Source organism: Alosa pseudoharengus, unplaced genomic scaffold, assembly GCF_046254945.1.
Source record: "Alosa pseudoharengus isolate Yale_2024_CS ecotype anadromous, Long Island Sound unplaced genomic scaffold, YU_APseudo_1.1 YU_APseudo_1.1_scf_18, whole genome shotgun sequence".
Taxonomy (NCBI): Eukaryota; Metazoa; Chordata; class Actinopteri; order Clupeiformes; family Clupeidae; genus Alosa; species Alosa pseudoharengus.
Window position 1 is genome coordinate 7,867,781 of NW_027468650.1, and position 25,498 is coordinate 7,893,278.

The 25,498-nt window shown below is 47.7% G+C and overlaps 1 protein-coding gene across 1 annotated transcript in view; it reads right to left on the reverse strand.

The window, feature by feature from the left end:
* The window catches only part of ntng1a (netrin g1a), a 100,016-nt gene that overhangs the window by 50,079 nt on the left and 24,439 nt on the right, over nt 1-25,498 (reverse strand). The window contains exon 2 of the mRNA XM_076291428.1: nt 15,173-15,816. Coding sequence (XP_076147543.1) covers nt 15,173-15,816 — 644 coding nt within the window. The remainder of the gene's footprint in view (nt 1-15,172; nt 15,817-25,498) is intronic.

Genomic DNA, 25,498 nt, shown 5'->3' on the forward strand with positions numbered 1-25,498 from the left:
CCCCCTTTGAACAGGCCTGAATGACACTGGATTTTGACTTTTTCCCAGTCACTTTCTTACGCTCTTTTAAGGTCCTTCTCTGGCTTTAGGCAATGAACCCCCAACTCTGTACTGGTTTACACTGGATTACAATAGGATGTCATTCAGACCTCACTGGTCTGGCTTGTCATTCATGGCGCCTGAGGTCCACTATTGGCTACTCACAAAGCAGTGCTGTATATCAGCACCATCGTCCCATTCCTCCCACTGAGAGAGATAATTAAGTTATTTTCTGTGTAGTATCTTTTCTTTCACTCTACCTATCTCTCCATCTCTCTTCATCCATATATCTACCTGTCCATCTGATTATCCTTTCAGCCTTCAGCTTCTCTTTGTATTTAACAAGGGAAATTACAGCGATTTTCTTTCTTTTTTCCCCCCTGTCTGTCAGTCTGTTTTTCTGTCTGGTCTGTTTGTCATTCTGTCCATCTGTCTGTCTGCTTGTCTATCTGTGTCCAAGCCACCCCATCTCCACCGGTTGAAAAAGAGGCATCTGAGGCGGTGTGGGTGGGTGGGTGTGCCTTGTGATTTGTATGGGTGAGAGAGAGGATCAGATCAGAGGGAGCTGCACCGATTGAAGGGAGAGAGACGCATCCGACAGGCAGCCTTCACATCTGCAGCCCGCTGGTCTACCTGCAGGAACCAGGCCATGTTTGCCTACTACTGACTAGACTCATACCACTCAGGATGCAACCTATTACTGACACACATAGGGCCAGCACACACACAAGTGCGTGCGCACACACACACACACATACACACACACACACACACACACACACACACACACACAAACACACAGACACACAGACACACTTAATCTCGCAATCTTGCTACTAGCTCGCAGAACTGCATTCTGCCTTACCTCTGACATCTATTTCACAATATCACACGTACAGTACACATACTCATTCACACACACACACACCTGAACATACTCACACAACACACCCAATACTGCTGATACATTCCAAACACACACACTCTGACGCACAGAAGCCTGTACCCTCACACTTAAGTCTATATGCGGCTCACCTGTCTCTCCAACTCACAAAAATACACACATGAAAAAAACAATATCACACTCAGACTGTCTTTCTCTCACACACAAACACACACACACACACACACACACACACACACACACACACACACACACACACACACACACACACACACACACACACACACACACACTCTCCCAGAACCTGCCAGACCTTTCCAATGTAGAGCCTTTATATGGCTGTGTCTATATGACATGCTTAGGTGGATGAGTTCCTGGGGCCACAACACCATGCTGTCACCCCCCCCCTCTCTCTCTCTCCACCTCTGCTGCCACCCTCTCTGTCCCCCACGCCTTTGCCTTTGTGTTGCTAAAGGATGAGGCGTGCTTCAGAGTCATTTAAATGTATAATCAGCTCACTCCTCTCTTCCTCTCCCCTCCTCTTCTCCCCACTCCTCCTCTCTTCTCCCCTCCTCTTTTCCTCTCCTCTCCTCCCCACTCCTCTCTTCTCCCCTCCTCTTTTCCTTTCCTCTCCTCCCCACTCCTCTTCTCTTCTCCCCTCTCCTCTCTTCCTCTCCTCCCCACTCCTCCTCTCTTCTCCCCTCTCCTCTCTTCCTCTCCTTCTCTTCTACCCACTCTTCTACGTGCCTGCCCTCCCCTCCTCTCCTTCCCACTCTTCCTCTTCCTCTTCCTCTTCCTCTCCTCTCCTTCTCCCCTCCTCTCCTTCTCCTCTACTTTCTCCTCCCCTCTCCTCTTCTCCTCTTCCTCTCCTTTTCCTCTTCCTCTCCTCTCCTCTCCCCTCTTCCTCTCCTCTCCTCTTCCTCTCCTCTCCTCCCCTCTTCCTCTCCTTTCCTCTCCTCTCCTCTTCCTCTCCTCCCCTCTCCTCTTCCTCTCCTCTTCCTCTCCTCTCCTCCCCTCTCCTCTTCTCCTCTTCTCTCCTCCTCTCCTTTTCCTCCCCTCTCCTCCCCTCTCCTCTTCCTCTCCTCTTCCTCTCCTCTCATCCCCTCTCCTCTTCTCCTCTTTTCTTCTCTCCTCCCCTCTCCTCTCCTCTCCTCTCCTCTTCCTCCCCTCTCATCTTCCTCTCCTCCCCTCTCCTCTCCTCTCCTCCCCTCTCCTCTTCCTCTCCTCCCCTCTCCTCTTCCTCTCCTCTTCTCTCCTCCCCTCCGCCTCTCCTGCCCTGCTCTGCTCTCTGGCGTGAGGAGTTCTGGAGCCGTGTGGAATCCTAAGCAGGGCTGACGTGCCGCGCTGCACTCATGCCACGGAGACATCACGGGGTGACGTGCCGGAAAAGAAAAATCAAGGGAAAATCAATGCTTGCAGTGCCCTTATCTCTTTCATCAACATTCCCTACCTCTATCCAAACTCTAATAACAACAGTGACTTATTCTTAAAGCTACTGTTCTATATGAGAGAGCAGGTTAAGACTGCATTTGTCTCCATATGACTTTAGCCATATTCATACAGACCCGTGGAAAAGACGCCAACACAGAGAATTCTCCAGCCTGGATGAGAGACAATGAAATGCAACACGGTGAGAAGACAAAAAAAACAAAAAAACATCAGCAGCAGACTTGACGCTGCATTCATTCAGACATCTAATTGGTATTCTCCTTTCCTTGCTCATTGACTCAAAAATGAATAACAGTCAAAAAGAAAAAGTGCTGCTTGGGAAATCACAAGATGAATCATGACAAAATGATTGTGTGTGCATATGTGTATGTGTGTGTGTGTGTGTGTGTGTGTGTGTGTGTGTGTGTGTGTGTGTGTGTGTGTGTGTGTGTGGTCTCGGGCTGGTAATCAGGCCTGCCTCGAGGGGTTTCCAGACTGTTCATAGTGTTATTAGAATACACACAGTCATTTCATTCCCACAGGCCTGCTTTCCCGGCACAATGAAGTGCCTGGTGCTCTGTGCGTCTTCAGGCATCACTGGAAGGTTGATATGTTTTCCCTGCCTCTGTTTATTCCTTAGGGTTGGCGCCAACCGACAGAAGAAATATGAGAAAAATGACATCCCCTTCCCCTCCACCTGTCTAGCTGTGGGTTCAGTTAGAAAGCAAGCAAGAAAGCAAGCCCTGGGTTTGTCTATAGAGTGGTTGGTGCAAGAATAAATGGGTATCTGTAAATGTGTGTGTGTGTGTGTGTGTGTACGTATGTGTTTGTGTGTGTGTGTGTGTGTACGTGTGTGTTTGTGGGGGGGGGGTATGTGGGTTGGTGGTGGTGTGTGTTTATGTGTGTGTAGGTGTGTGTGTGTAGGTGTAGGTGTGTGTGTCTCTGTGTGTGTGTGTGTGTCTGTGTGTGTGTGTGTGTATTGTGTGTGTGTAGGTGCAGATGTGTGTGTGTCTCTGTGTGTGTGTGTGTGTGTGTCTCTGTGTATGTGTGTTGGTGTGTGTGTGTAGGTGTAGGTGTGTGTGTGTCTCTGTGTGTGTGTGTAGGGATCACAACTTTTTTTGGTTTCTCTTTTGGCAGCTCCTCTTATAAATATTTTAGACCAGTGGTAGGAGCATGTGCTTCCTTCTCTATCTTTCTCTCTGCTCTTCTCTCTCTCTCTCCCCCTCCCTCTCTCTCTCCCTCTCTCCCTCCCTCTCTCCTTCTATCTCTCTCTCTCTCTCTCTCTCTCCCTCTCTCTCTCCCTCTCTCTCCCTCTCTCTCTCTCTTTCTCTATCTCTGTCTGTCTTTAACCAGAACCCTGCCCCTCCGAGGAGCTAGTGGAGTGGAACTGCCGAGGGCCAAACCCTGACGGGGCATTACAAACATGGCCCTTCCAAAGAGAGGCCGACATGCTCTACTGTCAGTCCTTTTCTGGAGACATGCTGTGCCCTAGATACCTTTGTTGTGTCTGAAAATCAAATTGTTTATTTAAAAAGATGATGCAGAGTATTTTTAAAATGTTCTGCATTTGGAATTTCAATGTTTTGCTAAAAAAAAAACTTTGGGGTTTTTCTCTGTGCATATTCTGAAGATGATTAAATATTAATAAAGCAAGCAATGTCATATAAGGAGACAAGAATGTGTGCTTTAATCTGCTCATTTAGCAGATGTATGGAAATCAACAGTATAATCAGTATTTCAGTGTGTGTCATATTTGTACCCTTAGGGGGAGCTTTTTTGTCTCAATGGCATCCCAATCACTCATCAATAATTTACAAACAACAACAAAATGCGGGATAGATAGATAGATAGATAGATAGATACTTTATTGATCCCCAGGGGAAATTCAAGAGGGGGAGAGAGAGAGGAGGAGGGGGAGAAAAAATGGCAGGCGCAATCCAAGGCACCCGTTTAATGACAACTAATTAAGCATCTGAGCAGACGCGTGATTGGCAGGGAACACGCTGGTATGTGATGCGCATCTGCTGTGGCACGCTCAGAATAGCCCTGCCTCTCTCTCTCTCTCTCTCTCTCTCTCCATCCTTCCATCCAGAGAGTGGAGAAAAGACGGCACCAGGCGGACGTGCGTTGCCGGCAGCCATATGCAGACGAGCGCCTTCTGCCAGCTGGGCATCCCAGATACCATGGTGTGTTATGCTCCTGTGCAGCCCAATAAGCAGTCACCTCTCTCTCTGTCTTTCTCTCTGGCTCTCTCTGGCTCTCTCTCTCTCTCTCTCTTCCTTCACCCTCACCTGCCCCCCTTGTCTCTCAGCATCCCTCCCTCTTTCCTTCTCTATCTGTCTCTCCACCCTCCCTCCCTCCCTCCCTCCTTCTCTCCTGCTCCTTCATCTCTCACTCCTTCCCTCACTCGTTCCTTTGTGATTCACAGGTGTACTGCTCGCGGAGGTTTTAGGGCAGCGGATATCCAATTAGAGCCGAGAGACAGAGCGAGAGAGAGAGAGAGAGAGAGAGAGAGAGAGAGAGAGAGAGGGAGGGAGGGGGGTTCAGAGAGTGCCACAGCATGATCAACAGCCTGAGGGGCAGAGAGACAAACAGCCAGAGGTAGGCACAGTGGCAGAGATAGAGGTGGAGATGGAGGAGGGGGTGGTTTGTGCACCAAAACAGAGCGAAGCAGAAAGACCAGGGGGGAGGAGGGACAGTGTGAGAGAGAACGAGAAAGGGATAGAGAGAAAGTGCAGAAACACAAAGAAAAGGGGGAAAGAGTCATGTAAGAGGGATAGAACGAGTGACGAGAGAGTGTATGTGTAAAAGGAGTATGAGAGAAGAGAGAGAGAAGAGAGAGAGGAGAGAGAGAGGAGAGAGAGGAGAGCGAGAGGAGAGAGGAGAGAGAGAGGAGAGAGGAGAGTCAGCGAGCAGCTTACAGGACGTGTGTGTTTGGGTATAGTATGACTGCTGACCACTTGTTGAGCCTCACTTGTAAAAGGTTTCCTTCCAGACATGGGCTGGGCATGTCAGTCACCCTCACCCAGAGTGATGCTGCCTGGCCTGTCCTGCTCCCCCATCACCACTCAGCGCCCAACTCGGAGACAAAGAAAATGTGGGCAGACAGGAAATACAGAAAATAGCATCACAATCTGTCCCATGCTATCCGGTCTTATTTAGCAACCAGACTCCCAGTAATACACAGCACCGGAAAAAAAAAAAGAGCTGAATCCTCCATATTCCCCTCTGCTTTGCACAAACATTGGGTTTGGGCTGTTCCCCCTGTTATTTACAATGATACCTTGCAGTGTGTTATTGAATTATTGAACACAACCCCCGCCCCCCCCCCCCCCCCCAGTACAGCATGTTCCACTGACAGAAGGCCAAGGAGAAAGAAAAGAAAGAAAAAAACAGGCAAGGAGACAGATACTGACTGAGAACCAGCCTGAGACTGAGACTGAGACAGATACTGACTGAGAACCAGCCTGAGACTGAGACTGAGTTTGTGTTTTAAAGACACTGAATCTGCTTCAGTCTTCCTGACACTGGCGAAGAAAAGAGACAGAGAGAGAGAGAGAGAGAGAGAGAGAGAGACAGGGAGAGGAAGAGAGAGAGGAAGAGAGAGAGAGAGAGAGAGAGAGAGAGGGAGAGGAAGATAGAGAGAGGAAGAGAGAGAGAGGGAGAGAGAGGAAGAGAGAGCGAGAGAGAGAGAGAGTAGGGTTGGTTCTGAACTAATACTCTAACCCATCGATCTCAGACCAGCACTGCTTTTCAAAATCAGATCAAAGTAAAACAAATTATGAATCAAAGTAAGAATAAGTATCTGGAACATTGGGATGATCAAACAAAATTACAATCCAAATTAGAATGTTACTTGTCACTAAAACGAGATTATGAATTGGCAGAGTACCTCTCCACCGTCAAAGATACAAAGCAGAGACAGATTCTTACCAAGTACAGGCTAAGTGACCACAGCCTTGCCATAGAGAAAGGCCGGTACAAAAAATCATGGCTTCCCAAAGAGCAGCGGCTCTATGGTCACTGTATGACTGGTGAGGTTGAAACAGAGATGCACTTTCTCATATAATGTCCAAAGTGTCCAAAGTCCACAATGCCCGACCTACAGTAATGTCTGTAATTAATCCAATGTATTATAATGTGTATGCTGCCCGTGTGTGTGTGTGTGTGTGTGTGTGTGTGTGTGTGTGTGTGTGTGTGTGGAAAAAGAGAGAGAAAGTGAGGGTATACACACAATTTTTCATGTTACTGTTTCCTGTAATGCTGTCAATGTTCTAATTGTTATGCTGTTTTAATTGTGCTTTGGCAACACTGTACTTACTTGCTAATGCTAATAAAGCAACCTTGAATTGAGTAGAGGAGAGTGAGTAGGGGAGAGAGAGAGTAGGGGAGAGAGAGTAGGGGAGAGAGAGAGTAGGGGAGAGAGAGAGTAGGGGAGAGAGAGTAGGGGAGAGAGAGTAGACCTGGGGAAGGTTTTCTGCTGTATTCTAAACACCCGTATACAGGCCTTCCTTATCAAGCACAATGTCTTGAGTAAAGGTCAGATTGGATTCTTGCCAAAACATAGAACCACTGACCACATTTACACCCTACACACCCTAATCAACACCCATGTTTTAAAAGGAAAACAAAAGAAAATTTTTGCATGCTTTGTAGACTTTAAAAAAGCTTTCGACTCAATTTGGCACAATGGATTATTCTACAAAATTTTACAAAGTGGTGTAGGGGGCAAAACCTATGATTTAATCAAATCTATTTATATGGACAATAAAAATGCTGTAAAAATTGACAACAGCAGAACAGAATTCTTCACTCAGGGGCGTGGGGTGAGACAGGGCTGTAGCTTGAGTCCAACTCTGTTCAATATCTACATCAATGAGTTAGCGGTGGTATTGGAACAATCTACAGCACCTGGACTCACCCTAAACAATACAGAAGTTAAATGTCTGCTTTTTGCAGATGACCTGGTGCTGCTGTCACCCTCAGAACAAGGACTACAGCAGCACCTAGATCTGCTAGAGCAATTCTGTCAGAACTGGGCCCTGACAGTCAATTTGGACAAAACAAAGATTGTAATATTCCAAAAGAAAGCAAGATCTCAGGCAGGCAGACACCTTTTCACTCTAGGAAACACCGCTCTAGAGCATTCTTTATCTTATGATTATCTAGGCCTGAAACTCAGTGCCTCAGGAAGCTTTGACCTTGCAGTGAATGCGCTAAAAGATAAAGCTCGTAGAGCTCTCTATGCCATCAAAAGAAATTTCCATAAAATACAAATCCCAATTAAAATCTGGTGCAAAATATTCGACAGTGTAATAATGCCAATTGCATTATATGGATGCGAGGTATGGGGTCCACTCAGCAAGCTAGACTACACTAGATGGGACAAACATCCCACTGAATCCCTACATGCAGAATTTATTAGAAACATTCTTAGAGTCCAAAGGAAAACACCAACAAATGCATGCAGGGCAGAATTAGGCAGATTCCCATTGGCATTAAATATACAAAAAAGATCTTTAAAATTCTGGATCCACCTAAATTCTAGTGACGAAAACACCATACAGTTTCAAGCATACAAAACCCAAGAGGTCAGCCCTAAAACCAGTCCCCTTTGCCAGTTGGTTCTGAAGTTAACTAATACTCTAACCCATCGATCTCAGACCAGCACTGCTTTTCAAAATCAGATCAAAGTAAAACAAATTATGAATGAAAGTAAGAATACGTATCTGGAACATTGGGATGATCAAACAAAATCACAATCCAAATTAGAATGTTACTTGTCACTAAAACGAGATTATGAATTGGCAGAGTACCTCTCCACCGTCAGAGATACAAAGCAGAGACAGATTCTTACCAAGTACAGGCTAAGTGACCACAGCCTTGCCATAGAGAAAAATCATGGCTTCCCAAAGAGCAGCGGCTCTGTGGTCACTGTATGACTGGTGAGGTTGAAACAGAGATGCACTTTCTCCTATACTGTCCAAAGTTCGAACAGATCAGAAAAAGATATTTTTTACAATTCTCAAATAAAATTCCAAATTTTAGCTCCCTTAAAGACTGTGATAAATTGGCCCACCTGCTAGGAGAAGGATTGACTGCTCCGCTGGCAGCAAAATACGTTACAGCTTGCCATGACATGAGGGACAGGGAGTCGGACATGTGTGTGTGATCACATGCATATGTGTGTGTGTGTGTGTGTGTGTGTGTGTGTGTGTGTGTGTGTGTGTGTGTGTGTGTGTGTGTGTGGAAAAAGAGAGAGAAAGTGAGGGTATACACACAATTTTTCATGTTACTGTTTCCTGTAATGCTGTCAATGTTCTAATTGTTATGCTGTTTTAATTGTGCTTTGGCAACACTGTACCTACAGTGATGCTAATAAAGCAACCTTGAATTGAATTGAATTGAATTGAGTAGGGGAGAGAGGGATCAAAGCGAAGTCGGCACGGGAGGAGAGCGGTGACAGCGGCGCCGGCAGCAATCAGGCCGCTGAAGTCGAGGAAGAGTCAAGGTCAGCAGCGTTCAGGACGAGTGGCAGATGCAGATGGAGTGGACGTGGCGGCTGGCGGAGATTTGTGGCCTCAGATGCCCGAACAGACTGACTGTTTGAGCACTATCAATCACAAAGAAGGAGGTGAGTGAGTGGAGAAGGTGTGTGTGTGTGTGTGTGTGTGTAGGGGGTGGGGGGGGGGGATTATTAATCCTTGGAGCAGGCTTGGGCGCACCCCCGACCGGAGTACCGCAGGTGCAAAGCTAAATCCTTCACCCACGTTCCTCCTTAAACACACAAATCTCCCACCTTCAGCTAATGCTGCCTTTGAAGATGAGCTACAGATTTGACTTTGCACTGTTTTCTTCCCATGTGGGCGCCTCACGTGAGCGGACTTCAGATGTGTGTGTGTGTGTGTGTGTGTGTATATGTATATGTGTGTGTGTGTGTGTGTGTGTGTATGTGTGTGTGTGTGTGTGTGTGTGTGTGTGTGTGTGTGTGTGTGTGTGTGTGTGTGTGTGTGTGTGTGTGTGCAAGTGAGTGGGAAATTGAGTCAGATGGAGAGGGAGGGGATGTCTGGCCATCAGCACTCTCCTTGTTAATCCCCCCCCACACCACACAACCCCCCCACCAGAGGAAAAGAGTAGCCGCGACGCCTGAAAGATCTAACTGGTCAACGGTGTGTTTTCCCACACAAAATTGTTTTTTTTTTGCCCAAAGTTTACATATGGAAATGGTGTTTGTGGATAATGAGGTGATGGGATGATGAATGTCGTGCCAGAATCCATCTGAGCTGTAATTACACCTCATCTCCACTTCCCCCCGAGGATTTCTTTTCACCCACCATCACCCTGTACCTTGACTAGGAAGACTCATAGAGGGCCATGCTACGTGTTTCATATGTCTACACCAAACACAGGTCGAATGGAATATGATACTTAGAAAAGGGCAGAAATAAGGATAGTATTCTGCCATGGAATTGATAAATTTTCTCCTCAAAACACATATCATAGTCCTGCACTTTCATGTACTGTATGTAGAAATAGCTACAGTAAAATAAAACCTTTCACTTACAAAAGAGATTACAACAGTAAACAAGATGAAACATGCTCTCCTCATCTCTTAGAGGATGGCCAGATTAGCATGTAATAAAAAAAAAGACATTGCAGGACGCTAGGCTGCTTTGAAACAAAGATGCTAGACAGGTGGTCTTTCTGCTGAGGCACCATGATGACGACCAGACCAGACTAATCAAATGTGCTGATGATGGCCAGTGGCTCAAAGTGCCGAGCGCAGCACGCCCAAGCGGGACGCCGATGGAATGAGAGAGGAGGAGGACGAGGAGGGGGAGGAAGAGGGGGAGGAGGAGGAGGAGGACGAGGAGGAAGAGGGGGAGGAGGAGGAGGAGGAGGCCTCCCACGCCTGTGTGTGCAGCAGGGGCGGTGTAGGACAGGAGAGGTACGCCACATGAGTTATTCAGGAGGACCAGAGGGGGATGAAGCGCAGGAGGAGAGGAGGAGGAGGAGGAGAAGAGGAAGAGGGTGGTGGTGGTGATGGGGTAGGGGGGCGATGGAGAGATGAAGATGAAAATCCTGAAATTAGCACAAATAGATTATACAATGCTGTTTCAGAGATACTGAGGGAGCTTGTTCAGAGAGGGGAAAAGAGGGTAAAAAAAGGAGAGATGGAGAGAGTGAAGGGAAAGAAATAGACAGATGGAGGGAGAGAGGGAGGGAGAGAGTGAGTGAGAAAAGGACAGAGAGATGGAAAGAGAGCGTTGTGGAAGAGAAGGAAATAAAATAGAGAGAGAGAGAGAGCAGGAGGGACAGATGGAAAGAGAGGGAGATGGAGAGAGAGAGGGAGAAAGAGAGAGAGAGACTGATAGAGAGAAAGCTATAGGCCTGGGGAGGGAGCACTGGGTTTAATATGGCCACAGGATGCTGTCTGGGAACGGAGGGAGAGGGGGAGAGAAGTCTAATCAATTCCCAGCCTCCCAAAACAACTGCATCACCTATCCACCTGCAGCCCCAACACTTTTTAATGCTCGGTGTTGATGTTGCTGTGTGTGTGTGTGTGTGTGTGTGTGTGTGTGTGTGTGTGTGTGTGTGTGTGTGTGTGTGTGTATGTGTTTACTCTTTTGCTTCCTCCAGCTATGTTACAGAGCTGTGTAAATGCCGGCCAGGGAAATTGAATTTGAGCTGCAGTGAGCAGGATGGAAAATTGAGACTTTTTTTTTATTCCCCTTCCTGTCTTATCAGCCTTATCTAAATCAGCTAAATTAGATATATCCCAGCTAGATTAATATCTCACGATGGCGGCTTCGGCTTAAAAAATGATCCAAATTTACCCTCTCCACAAAGGACATTAAAATGATACTCTATTGGATCAACATGAATTACAGCTGGAAACGACAACAGTCATACAAAAGATGTGTCAGAGTAACTTAGTTGCCGTATACGGGAACGGCAAACGATTCTTGAAAAAGATCATTTGCTGCTTCGAGCGCTCTCATCGTTCTCCGAACTCTTTGTCAGGGCAGTGTGGGCAGGGGGAGCCTGGGGGATAGTGTCCTCACTTGTTCCTGCGGGCTAGGAGGGGCTGGGGTGGAGGTTGGTGGTGGCGGTGATGGTGGCGGTTGGGTGGGGGGGTGGGGGGGGGTGAGTGTGGTGGTGGCGGTGATGGTGGCGGTTGGGGGGGGGGGGGTGAGTGTGGCAGTACCGCTCCCATGTATAATTCAGAGAGCGACTGGGGGGACAGCAGTGTGTCAGAGGAGACAGACTCTGACTGCGACAGACAGAGAGCTCCGTCAGGAGTCTGCACTCCCCTCACTTTAATTACCCTTTATTGATCAACCAGGGGGGTGGGGGTACAGGAGAGCAGAGAGAGGAGACAGGGAGAAGGAAATGCAAGGAGGAGAGAGAAAGATGAGGATAGAGAGAGAGGGAGAGAGAGAGAGAGAGGTAGGGGGAGTAAATGGGATCGACCACTACTTGTTAGAAAATGTGCTTTTCTCCATCTACACCACTCATTGTTAAAAAATGTGCTCTCCTCCAAGGTTTTTCTCTTTCTTTCTCACTCTCTCACTCTTTTCGCCTCCAGTCTTCCAATTGTCTAAGTCTCATTCTTCCCCTTTTCCCCGTTCCTCAGTTTCCCACAATGCAAAGCAACAGACGCCAAATTAAAATAATTGCTTTCCCCACGATTACAAACAAACACGGCATATATATATATTTTTAGCATTAACTTCCCAGTCCTTTTGTGTGTGTCCCCATCCTTGATGGACTGCAATGTAATCATTAATAATTCACTGCCTCTCACAGACAACAACTTTCAGTATGCAGCTTGTGGTCTGCATACAAACACTTTTCAACCTTTACTCCACACTCTCCCTCGACACTGACCTAGTTTGCGGGCTGCGTTATATAGCCAATAGAGCCTTCCTTTTGTTTCACGTTTGCGTAAAGCGAATCCCGTCTCGGAGCACCCGCAAATCAGCCTTCCAACGAGACACAGGAGTCGTGAGCAGTGAGAGACTGAGCAAGAAATGCAGAGAGAGAAATCTGAGAAAGACAAGAGGAAATGAGGAAATGAAAAAAAAAGTGAGGGAGAAAATGTTTGTGTGTGTGAGAGAGAGAGAGAGAGAAAGAAAAAGAGAGATGAGGGGACAGAGAGAGAGAGAGAGAGAGAGAGAGAGATGAGGGGACAGAGAGAGAGAGAGAGAGAGAAAGAGAGATGAGGGGATAGAGAGAGAGAGAGAGAGAGAAAGAGAGAGAGAGATGAGGGGACAGAGACAGAGAGAGAAGAGAGAGGGAGATTAGAGAGAGAGAGAGAGAGAAGATAGAGAGGGAGATGAGAGAGAGAGAGAGAGAGAGAGAGAGAAGGTCCAGTGAATTATACTGGATTCTGAGCTCCCAGACTCCATCCATCCTGCCGAGCCTGAGTCTCTCACGCACTGTCTGGCAGAATTGTATTTCAGGGTTAAGGAGCTTATGAGGTTGTGTACACTGCACAGGAGAAGAGAGAGACCAAACACTGATTCGCCATGGGGGGATAGGTGACAGCAAAACTCTGTGTGGGAAGAATAACATTAACAGCAGAAGTGAACAATGAACGGAGGAGCAGGGAGCAGAGGAAGGCCCATGGGACAGCGTGCTCAGAAGAGGAAGACGGAGGGAAAGAGTCTGTGTGAAAAAAGTGTCCACTAATCTGCGAAATCACCGATCCCCAGTGGAGGGATCATTTTGACTGTGACATGAAATTTATGAATGTAAATGTGTATGGAAAATCCCATATTTTATCACCACGCTTGGCAGCACTGATGCACAAACCTGTGTTCGGTATTCAACACCTAACACACACACACACACACACACACACACACGCACACACACACACACACGCACACGCACACGCACACGCACACGCACACGCACACGCACACGCACACACACACGCACACGCACACGCACACGCACACATGCACACATATATATTCACACACATGCATGCACACACACACACACACACACACACACACACACACACACACACACACACACACACACACACACACACACACACACACAAACACACACACACACACACAAGCATTCTAGAACACACAAACACACAATTAAACACACACACACACATACACACACCAACAAAAACACACACCATAATCAGTAATTCAAACATCCAATCTGTTATTGACTGTCAATGCTTGGCCTTCCTTCTGTGCCCAGACATCTGGTCCGTGCCGCACAATATGGCATCTACTCGCCATGCCTGCTTCTCTCCACAATATGGCATCTACTCGCCAGGCCTGCTTCTCTCCACAATATGGCATCTACTCGCCATGCCTGCTTCTCTCCACAATATGGCATCTACTCGCCAGGCCTGCTTCTCTCCACAATATGGCATCTACTCGCCAGGCCTGCTTCTCTCCACAATATGGCATCTACTCGCCATGCCTGCTTCTCTCCACAATATGGCATCTACTCGCCATGCCTGCTTCTCTCCACAATATGGCATCTACTCGCCAGGCCTGCTTCTCTCCACAATATGACATCTACTCGCCATGCCTGCTTCTCTCCACAATATGGCATCTACTCGCCATGCCTGCTTCTCTCCACAATATGGCATCTACTCGCCAGGCCTGCTTCTCTCCACAATATGGCATCTACTCGCCATGCCTGCTTCTCTCCACAATATGGCATCTACTCGCCATGCCTGCTTCTGTCCGTGTTCCCACCGAGCACTTACAACTCCGCTCTCTCTCCCTTCCTCTGAGTTTCAGAGCTCAAAGAGACAGATCTCTGTTATTGTGACCTGTGCTGTCTACTGCTGTGGTTAACGGTCTTTGTCAATCAACTCGTAAAAGGACCAGAGACCCACACTCTTTCTGAATTAAACTAAGAAAAGAGCAAAACTGAGGCAATTAACTGCTGGCTAGTGCCATATTTCATATATAATTGGTAAAATATTTCTATTCTATTTTGTGCTGTAGTGTCAAAACAAAAGCTGGACTGTTTTATATGAAAAAAATAATGAAATAAACGTTTGTGCTTGAAAATCCATCTCCTTTGAATACATCTCATTTTGTGTGTTAGATTTGAGTGTTCTGGCTGTGCCACAGCTAGTCTTAAATCATGACAGATGTTTGTGCCAGTTGTACAGTACATAAAAACCCATGCGCATGTGTAGTCTTATGCCTTTTTAAAGACAGTATACAGCACAGACCACTGTTCGACAACAAATCTTATTCAACAGTAGCATTCAGCCAAGTGAGGCAGCAGGAAATTGGACGTGGTTGTCACTGAGAGAAGAGAAATAGATGCAAGCCGAGCTCTGTGTCTGGGTGGAAAATACGTGCCACGTCCAAGTGCATTTACAAATTAATGAAAAAAAATAGTCTTCTGGGTTTTCACACTGCCCCACCCCCCCGTCTGCACGAGCCAAAAAAACAAATAGTAATACAACTGACCAATCTGTTCCTCAAATTACTTGTATTGAAAATTGAAATTGGAACTTTTTCAAACGGAATACGGCACATTCGGTTGGGTTCTGCAACCAGTGCTGTGACCATGTAAGTGTAACCATGGCACAAAGAGAGAACAGCTGCACAACCAATGGCTACGGTTGGAGGCTACAGAATTGTGAATAGCCACACACTTTAGTTGCTCTGAAATGTTATGTTAGTATCACACGGTTATGTCAGTATCCGTAACGTGTCGACTGCTTAACTTCCTCAGGGTCAGTCAGTCAGTCGGTCATTCTAATCCTGACCGTAGCACCAAAACTTGACCTACCTGCCGTGAACCTTGATGTCGGAGATGGCGTAGAAGTAGCGTGACAGGTTGTTCTCGTCCACCATGGTGGCGCCAGTGGCGGGCCTCATCAGCCGTATGCGCAGGTCGGTGACGGTGAAGAAGTCGCGCAGGTTCTTGGTGGTGTCCAGCTGGCCGTAGAGCGAGGCCATGTTGTGGAGGCGCGGGCCGGCGAACAGCGCGAAGCGGTCCTTGATCTCGAAACGCACCGTCTTGTCGTTCTTCCACACATAGCCGCGCGAGTACTCCTCGGTGCAGATGATGTCCAGCAGTGTGGTCTGGGAGATGTCCAGCGTGGTCTTGGGCTCCATGGTGAACGCCTCCAGGCAGTCGGTGGCGTAGAACTGGTACGGCTGCCAGGTGCGCCCGTAGTCCAGCGACTTCTCCAGCATCATCTGCTCGGGGCGGCCCGACTCGAAGGTGATGATGATGTCGTCCGTCAGCTCGATGGTCTTGTTCCAGGACAGCGTGATGTTGACCAGCAGCTTCTTGGGGTACAAGCGCCAGGAGGTGGACTGCCAGAAGGTGGAGGGGTTGCGGCCCTCCACGTCGAACATCAGCTCGGGCGGGTGGGCCAGCTCCTCCGTGGTGGCGTCACACTCGTTGTTGCACATGTAGGGGTTTTCCTGCCAGAGACACAACGGGGGGGGGGGGGGGGTGGACACACAGAGGCTGTAAATAAGAGCTCAAGTCTGCAGCTGTCTCCAGCTATGAGAATAGGACAACTGTTTACTCACCATTGCAAGTTTTTAACACACACGCACACACACGCACACACACACACACACACACACACACACAAATACAGCTAAGGGTTAAAAGACTGCTATCCGAGGAGTCGGCATTGTAAAGCAGCCCTTTGGCCTATGTGATGTGAGGGGGATCATTTTACATGTAAGTGATATAGTGGTCGGAGCCACCGCCAGATCCAGCTGTGGCGCTCACTGAATCCAGATGAGATGGAGCTCTAGCACACCAAGAGACACATCTATTTTTTATTGTAACAGCCTAGCCACCCCCCCCCCCCCACCAACCCCCACCTCGCACAGACTGTAAAACTGAAAGTCAGCCGGGGCTTCGCACTTATGTCGCATATTCTATTCCGCCACATGATTTATGGAAGAGTCTGCGCGCGGTCCTTTTTTAAGTTATATCGCTCGGCAATTATAAAAACAAGTCAATGAGGAAAAAGTCTCGGGAGCGCTTGCGAAGAGTGCTAAGAAACTGCTCATTAGGAGCGGGAATTATCTGAAGGTCAGAGTGGCTGACGGATGATGACTAGCCGTCGAGGGCGCTCTTGGAGGAAGTGACTCTTTTATGTAAAGGGACTCTGTGTGGCGTAAGCCCAGAGGTGTGCTTGTGTTAATTCACTGGCAAATGGCGTGGGGGGTTAAGAAACATAATGGTAACGGCGGTTCAAAGTCAAAGGGCCGCTCACACACCCACTCACTCACTCACCCATATCCTCACACACACACACACACACACACCCACTCACTCACTTACTCACCCATGGACACACACACACACACACACACACTAACTCATTTACTCACCCATGGACACACACACACACTACTCACCCATGGACACACACACACACACACTAACTCATTTACTACCCATGGACACACACACACTACTCACCCATGGACACACACACACACAAACACACTAACTCATTTACTCACCCATGGACACACACACACACACACACACTCACTCACCCATGGACACACACACACACAACAGCCTAACAGAGGCACCTTGACTGACAAACCCCTGTGCTGTGCCAAGACCCGGGAGCACTGATTAATGTAGACCGTCTTCACTTGAATAAAAAGAAAAAGATGAAGTGAAAAAGGGTCGGGGAAAACCCCCTTCAGTAGCATCTGAACCGCCACATATCATTGAGCCACTGTGTTCTACAATCCCCTGAGCTGGATGCCGGCATGTTCTAATCTGCTCCTTACCGAGCGCTCCTGCAAGGGACCTTTCAAGAAGTACGAGCTCCCAATTTATCAGGACAAGATAATCCGCCACTTCATTAGGTGGGAAATGTCAGGTTCTCCGTGTGGCACCAGCATCAAGGAGGCTGGAGAAGTGTGCCGAGATGCAGAGAGACAGAGAGACAGAGGGAGAGAGAGAGAGAGAGAGAGAGGTGTGTGTGTGTGTGTGGGGGGGGGTGGGGAGGTGAAAAGACAGAGAGCAGGGCCCTGACAGAATAGCAGTGACAGAGAGAGCGAGAGAAGCTGAGGATATAAGACAAGAAAAGAAGAAGAAGGAAAAAAAGCCCTTCCCAGTTAATAAGGTTTTTTTTTTCCCACTTTTTCCACTCTGTCTCTCTCTCCTGTCCTCCTCTCTTTCTCTCTCTCCTGTCCTCCAAGGCAAGGTGACAATGAAGCCGCTCTCTGGCCGCCACTTAGCCTTCTAACACTCGGAGAGTGGCATTAATATCCTGTCCCCCTCAATCCCCCACAGCCCTCTTCCCGGGCCGGACACGCTGAACCTGACGAGGCAGGGCATCGAGGGTGCGTGAGTCTCTGTGTGTGTGTGTGTGTATGTGTGTGATTCAGTGTGTGTGTGTGTGTGTAGGGGGGGGGGGGGTGTTAGGCAGGGATGGGTGGCATCGAGGATCTGCCAGAGAGAGGAGAGAGAGAGAGAGAGAGAGAGAGAGAGAGAGAGAGAGAGAGAGAGAGAGAGAGAGAGAGAGAGAGAGAGAGAGAGAGAGCGGCAGAGCTGGGCTCGGGTCTTGTTGGATGTCACAGTCAAGAGGGCGGTGTTGCCATTACCTCCCATCTGTTCAGGGCCTGCTGCGGCTGTTGCTCCTGCCTCTGCTCGGGGGGCTGCTTTTAGCTTTTGGGCATTGGAGAAATGACTATGTGTGTCTAATGGCCGCACATTTGTGAAGGGAATTGGACAGAGGGAGTGAGAGAGGAGGGGAGAGGGAGGGAAAGGTGGGAAGGAATGAGGTGGGAGAGACTGAATGGGCTGGTATGGGGAGGAGAGAGAGAGAGAGAGAGAGAGAGAGAGAGAAGGGAGGGGAGGGAGGGAGGGAGGGACACTGTTTTCAGTCTCAATATTCTGCTATACTGCTGAAGCTTAACCGGTATCTACAGTGTCATTGCCAAATGAATGACTAAATTTAGAGGGAAATAATTGTCAGATTATGGTAAGGCAGTAAGCACGGGACAGTGCAGTGTGTTACAGACTCTACCGAGTGATTTATTTAAGGCAATATCTTTAATAAGGGTCATGATTTGATTTAGCTTATTTATCTGGCACAGCCTAGAAGAAAAGCTCCAAAATAGCCCCTCCACACATTCCACAGCGGCCATTTTTAATCAGACAAAGATGTATCCTCATTGATTTTCTTTGGCAGAAGGCAAAAATGTGCTGTGTTGCACCTGGCAGCCAGGGATAGCTACTAACGCCCGGGTTAGACCCTTTCATTACAGTCACTTCCAGTACTCATTTAACAACAAAATACTGCCTTATGGTGATCAATAGGCTCTGTAGCTACCGCAAAGCAGGCAGAGGAGGAGAGAGGGAGAGAGAGAGAGGGAGAGAGAGAGAGGGAGAGGGAGAGAAGAGAAGGCAGGGGAAGGGAAATGGAGAAGCAGATAGAGGGAGAGAGAGTAAGAGAGAAAGAGAGAGGGAGACGGAGAGAGAGAGGGAGTGAGATGGAGAGAGGAAGGGAGGGGGTAGAGAGAGATAGCATTACTGAATGGAGCCATAGAAAATCAATGGCAAAGTTCTGTTTTATTTTATGGTGCTGAGTGCTCTATTAGAGAATTAATGGTTCAGAGCACGTTGTAATAATTGACATTGCCACTGGCTCTGGAGCAGGGCCGTAATTATCAGCCATGTTTCTATTAATCCTAATCTGATCACCACTGGCAGACTGCAGGAAGACTGTGTGTGTGTGTGTGTGTGTGTGTGTGTGTGTGTGGAGGGGGTGGGTGGGTTGGATCAGCTGAGTCACGTGTTCATGCATACTACTGATGACTGGAGCCACTGGTGCGTATAGCTCTCATGAAAACTGACGCTAATGACATTTCTGCGCCCCCCCACATCTGTGCCCACCCCACCCCACCTCCCAAAAGCATGTTAGGTTAATCCAATTGCCTGTGTCACTGGCCGAGTGCGGCAGGCCCGCGGAAGAAGGATGAATATTTCTCCTGACGCTATTTTTTTTACAGGAGGCCACTGTAATCCCGGCCTCGTCATCGCCATTAACAATGTTCTGGGCAATTTCACCCACTGGCTGAGAGGAGACCTCACCTTATGAATCACAGCCGTCATCACCCCCCCCCCCCCTCTCTCTCTCTCTCTCTCACACACCCTTCGTTTTCCCCCATACTAACAAATGGTGTTTGCTTTTGTTCTGTTTCTTTTTTCAGATCAATGCAAAGTGCGCCTCTCATGCGTGGCCACACAAAGCTTTGGCGAGGAGGCACTCGACTAATGATGCAATTCATCTAATCCTAACCCAGAGGAAAGGAGGCGTCTGATGTGGCCTGAAACCACCGTTTATTTCTTTCATCTGTTCGGGAAAAAAAGATCCTCGGCTCTGTCACATTGACCCCTGCAGAAATCTCTGCTCCAAATGAGGTTGCTGATTTTTTTCCTGCTTTGGGAAACTTCTCAGACACAGATATAGAATCCTGAACTGAACCTGAACCTGAATAAATTGTCGCGATAAAAGTTGACACTAAAATACCTCAGAGAGTAAAGAGACAGGAACACACAGAGAGAGAGAGAGAGATAGAGAGTAAGAGAGAGAGAGAACAGAGACAGAGGGAGCATAAAGAATGAGAGAAAGAGAAAGGGAAGAGATGAGATTGATAGAGAGAGAAAACCTGCGCATGTCATGAGTGAATCCATCTATAATTGAGTAGCCAGCGTTGCCCTTCCCTTCGCCCTGGGCTGCTGTTTTGGCCGTGGCTAGCTTTAAAGTGAATAAGATATGGCTTTCCCCACTGACAGCCGGGCCTCCACATTACGTGAGTGCTGATAGAGGATGCGACTGGGGGGAGTATAAATTTACCGGCGGCTGACAGCAGTGCTTGATGTATGGGCCCAACCAATCAAACAAATCCTTTTGTGTGACAGATGTTTCTGACTTGTAACCCAGATCACAGATTGCTCCCTCTCTCCATCCTTCCTCCTCTCTCTCTCTCTCTCTCTCTCTCTCTCATTCTTTCAATCACATACACAGACAAACACACTTGCACACACTTGAACGTCACACACACAGAACTGACAACATAACCAACTGGTGCAGAGGTGCAAATAAAGTGGCCAGGTCTAGTTAGCCTCAATTCCTCTCCGCTCACCCTTACATCATCGCACAAAAAAACCCACAAAAAAAAAAACCCACAATGCATTTCTCTCCGCCACATTCAGTCAGTTCTTTTTCTCTCCCTCCTCCAACTGTCTCCCTTCCCTAAGACATGGTGCAGTGAAATTGATCCATTTAATTTTATCAAGATGGAAAAATATTACACGCTATCTCGGCGCGCATCGGCAGGCGGTGGTCATGCCAATATCCCCGGGTGTAATGGCTTTCAGTGTTTCTCGCAGGAGCGTGGAGAGACGGCGTTCTGTTCTGTTTCAAATGCAAATGCCTCAGCCTCAGAGGTCACTGCTGGCCATGAACTGAATGATTCAGCTGCCTCTGTCTCCACATCACACTGACTAATACATTCACAGACAGACATGCGCACACACACACACACACACACACATGCACACCCACACACACACACACACACATGGACTGACAAACTCTCTCTCTTTCTCTCTCTCTCTCCCTCACGGACAAACAATCAGACAGACACCCAGAGATTACATGTACGCTCATGGACAAAGTCGCAAACATACTCACACAAACACACACTCCCTCTCTCAATCAAACACTCAAACACACACACACACACACAGACACACACACACACACAAGCTCTCCAGCATCACACCTAATAGCAAAACAAACAGGGTGCCTCTTCTGATGACACCCATATTATACATGTCCATTTCTGGTATAATAATAACCTGAGTGACAGAAGTCCCCCCCCCTCTCTTCCCTCTCTGCTGGTTATCCCCATGGCTGCAGCTTGAGTAAGCCCTCATACGGAGGAGAGATTGCAGCCCTAGGCCCCCCTGTCACCTACAACCCCGCCGCCCTCCCCCCCCTTTTTCCAATCTGGCTGTCTGTTTCCTGTTAACACCTGTTGAGAGAGCTCTTCCCCACCGCTCGGAGACAATGACTCGGCAACTTAATCTTGCTATTGCGTGAATATTGCAATGATGGAGTGCATATTACAATGTGTAATGGACACCCGCACCAAGCGCGACCAGGGATTACTGTTGCATTTTCAAAAAAAAAAAAAACAAAGGTCGCACAAAGGTCACCAGGTCTGCACAGTAACCCAAGAGGGGGAGAAAAGCAGTAGAGAGAAAGAGGGAGAGATGGGGAGAGAGAGAGCGAGGGATGGAGGGAGGGAGAAAGGGAGAGAGAGAGGTGTGAGATCCTTCACTCATCCCCTCTGATTTTCTCCTCGCTATCACGCCATCATTGCCTATAATACCGTGGCCAACACCTATCTTAGTTTCCATGGCGATAACAAGCCTGGCCCTTGCCTCAGGAGTGTCAGATGAAAGACGAATCGGCCACTTTAGAGCAGAGGCTGATGAAATACACTGTGTTTGTGTGTGTGTGTGTGTGTGTTTGCGTGTGTGTGTGTGTGTGTGTGTATGTAGAGGTGTGCATGTGTAAGTGTGTGTCAATAAATGTGTGTGTGCGCGCGAGAGGAGTTCAGCAGCAGGGAAATTCGATAGCAATCTAGCGGCACTTATGGCGGGATGAGCGGATCGGCGCGGGGCCAGTGCGGGGCCCGGGGCCGATCCGCGCGGAGCAGCGGAGGGTTATGAGGCGAGACGCTGTGTAAATCTAAAGGCGTTACGCTCGTAAGGCCCGCGCGCTGTGATTTGTGGACTTCATGAGGCTTAAAAACAATCTACAAACCATCTCCGCACACTCGCACACTCGCACACACACACACACACACACACACACACACACACACACACACACACACACACACACACACACACACACACACACACACACACACACACACTTCTCAAGAGCAAACACATCACCCATCAGAGGCCCTTGGCTGCTGAGGAGTCCCGAGAGACTAACTGTAAAAAGGACCTGGAGGTAGTGTGAAGAGGCCATCTCCTCTTGGAGAGAGAGAGAGACGGTATATTTCACTATGACACTGTACAACGTTTTTTTAATACCTCTTCGCCACGCTTAATCATCACACATCATTACACCAACAAGCCTGCTGAATTATGTATAAGAGCCTCACTATGGTGAATTATACATGACGCGTTTTAGCTAACAGCAGCTCGTGTTTATACAGCCACTAGAAACAAAACAAAACAAAACAAAATAAAACAGAACAAAACGCTCGCTCGTAAATGAACCTATCCAGCAGCCCCAGCTCCTCTGAGAGAGACAGTCACATGGGAGGGAGAAGAAAAAGATGGACTCCAACCCTCTGAGAAAGGGAAGAATAGAATAGAACAAAAATAAATAAACAGCCTTAAGGGCCCAGTCAGATATTACAGCAGTGGTCCCTTCATCCCCTCCTCCATGCAATGTGTGTGCAATGTCCAGCTCCAAATGACAATGACTCATGTGTGCTAGTATTACTATTCACTGCCCCGTTTTGAGGCCAGGGTCTGAACTTGTAGCCCCTTGTAACAACTCGCTTGGCTTGCCAAAGCCATTTCTCTGGACAGGTTCTGAGTTGGACACAGGCCCCGTATTGCCGAGGCATTAGCCGCGCGATCCTTTTGTATCCAGCCAGGAGGTCTGAGTAGCAGGCATGCTTGGTTAGCACTAACAAGGTCAGTGGTTCAATCCCCTCTTTTCCTGCTCAGGCTCCTCTCACAATAACAAAAGCGCAGACGTCTCAAGCCTGAGGTGAGGGTCCTTCTATTCGCCCCCTTCTAAGCCCTGCAGCCACTCTGAGCTACAGTCATTATGTCAGCAGCCTGGGCAACAACAACAGCCACAGAAATCTATTCTTTCCTCCGTGGCCTCGACAAGAATTCATCTTTCATCCCATGTACCAGATGGGGAAACAGGGTTGTTTTAGCGGCACTCGCTGAACCATTACAAAGTAGGTTTACTGCATTGAAGACTTTAAACTGGGTCTGTTGGTTTAAGGATGCAGAAGGAAAAATAAACGAACAACAAATGCATCAACTAAAAATAATGCAAACCCTGAAGTTGGCCATAAACAGCCCTCCACACTGATCCAATGTCCAATCATTAAATACAAACACAAGCAGTTCACAGATGTGTCTCTCTGTGCAGCCAATTATCTCACAAAAAGAAGCCATCAATGGATTGCCAAACCAATTAATCAATCCATCTATTATTCAATCAATCAATCAATCAACTAACTGATTGCCTGTTACAAATTGCTACCGTGCTATCATATTTGTGTTTTTACCTCTTTTCCCATTTCTCACTTGTTTCCTTTCTGTTCTCACTCACTGGCTCGCCCAGTGTCTGACCTGAAGTCCGGTGTGGTTATATAAACGTGTAAATCACACACTACTCGCTCAATGTCAGTTGTGCTATGCAGTCCAGCCGTTTCTATGGCAGCCGACCCCATGAAGAATGGACTTTTTCACATGGCCTTTTCAGTAATAAATCCCCTTGCGATTTGATACTGAGACAGACAGACTAAACTTCCTCTCCTCTCCCCTCTCTCTCTGTCTCTCTCTCTCTCTCTCCCTGCCTTTTGGAGGTGAGGGGTAGAGACTGCAAGCCAGTCACTCCACCATTTCTCATTGTCACCTTGACCTGGCAGCATATCTCACTCAAATATTGCCGAGCCAATTCCGTGTGGATTCGGATTTGTGAGGTGTTGTGCCGTGTCACCTTAGCATCCAATAAGATTGGTTAGAGCCACTGCTCAGACATGCATGAGGGTTAGCACATCTACGGAGGAGGACGTACTAGGAATGTATTCAGCATACTCAAGCTCCACAGAATGTGGCTTAAGTTCCATAGTTCCACAGCTCTCTATTCTAATCCATCCCACACTACGGAAAAGAAAAACAAACCTTGCAGCTGAACCAAGTGAAGTAGAACGTTTTATTCTGAGCAGAGCAAATGTTGTCGCATTTTGTTATTATTGCGCTGCGCCTTGATTGCAGCGCTACAAAATCAGTTGGGGCACAATGAAATCAACATTAATCGTTTTTCAAAGAGACAAAGCTCAAAGGCAGAGAAATAATAATGATAATCAAAGTGAGATGAGGAGACAAGTCTCACGAGACACGAGGAGTTTCCCAACATGGAGAAATGTGCTTTATTCTGAGGGCCGACTCAGCACCAGCATGCTGTGCAGGGAGGCATTTCATGTGTATGACATGAATCACGCCGAAAAACAAAAGACTTTTCTTATAGTAAAGTAAGCTTTACAAAAATGCAGTCCTATTACTCATTTTTGAAAATGAATCACTAAGCCTATATCCCTAGTGGGATATATTTTTGTTGTGTGTGTAGTTCAGATCTCTGGTTTAAAATAAGGTTTGATGGCAGTCCCTCAAACATGCTCAAACATGAGTGGGCTCTGCGCCTGGCGGGCCTAAGGCTCCCAGCTGGTCTAGTGTCAATGATCGACAGACACCTGGTAATAGCACAAGCAGGTGATGCATCATGCCTATGAACAATTCGGATTGTGCGTATTTGATGTAGAGCCTGTAGTTGAGCCACAAGGCCAAACATGTAATGTCCCATGCAAAGTAGGCCCTGAACATACTCTATTTAAAACAGCTCCGTGTGTTGTATTCATAATGGACATTAAGCTGAACACCTGCCCAGTTACATACATATTGTGTGTTCCATTTAAATGCTTAAAGACTCAAGGGGATATCGCTCTATATCTATAGATTACTTCCAGTTTAATGTGGAATAATTTCACACCAGCTGTCGGGGAATATTCACATACATATTATGGTCATATGTCACTTTGCACATATTATGGTTATATGCAGCTCCCAAGCTATCTCTCCTTCTCTCCCTCCCTCTCTCTCTCTCTCTCTTTCTCTCTCTCTCTCCTTCTCTCCCTCTCCCTCTCTCTCTCCATAGCTTGTAAATTGTCCCTCTGTGTAAAGACCTTGAGATGTCCAGCACCTCCTCTCAAACAGAGGAATAAGAGGCCAGCAAGCCTCTAGGGGGAGTGCGGCAATGTTTAAATCACCGACCGCGTG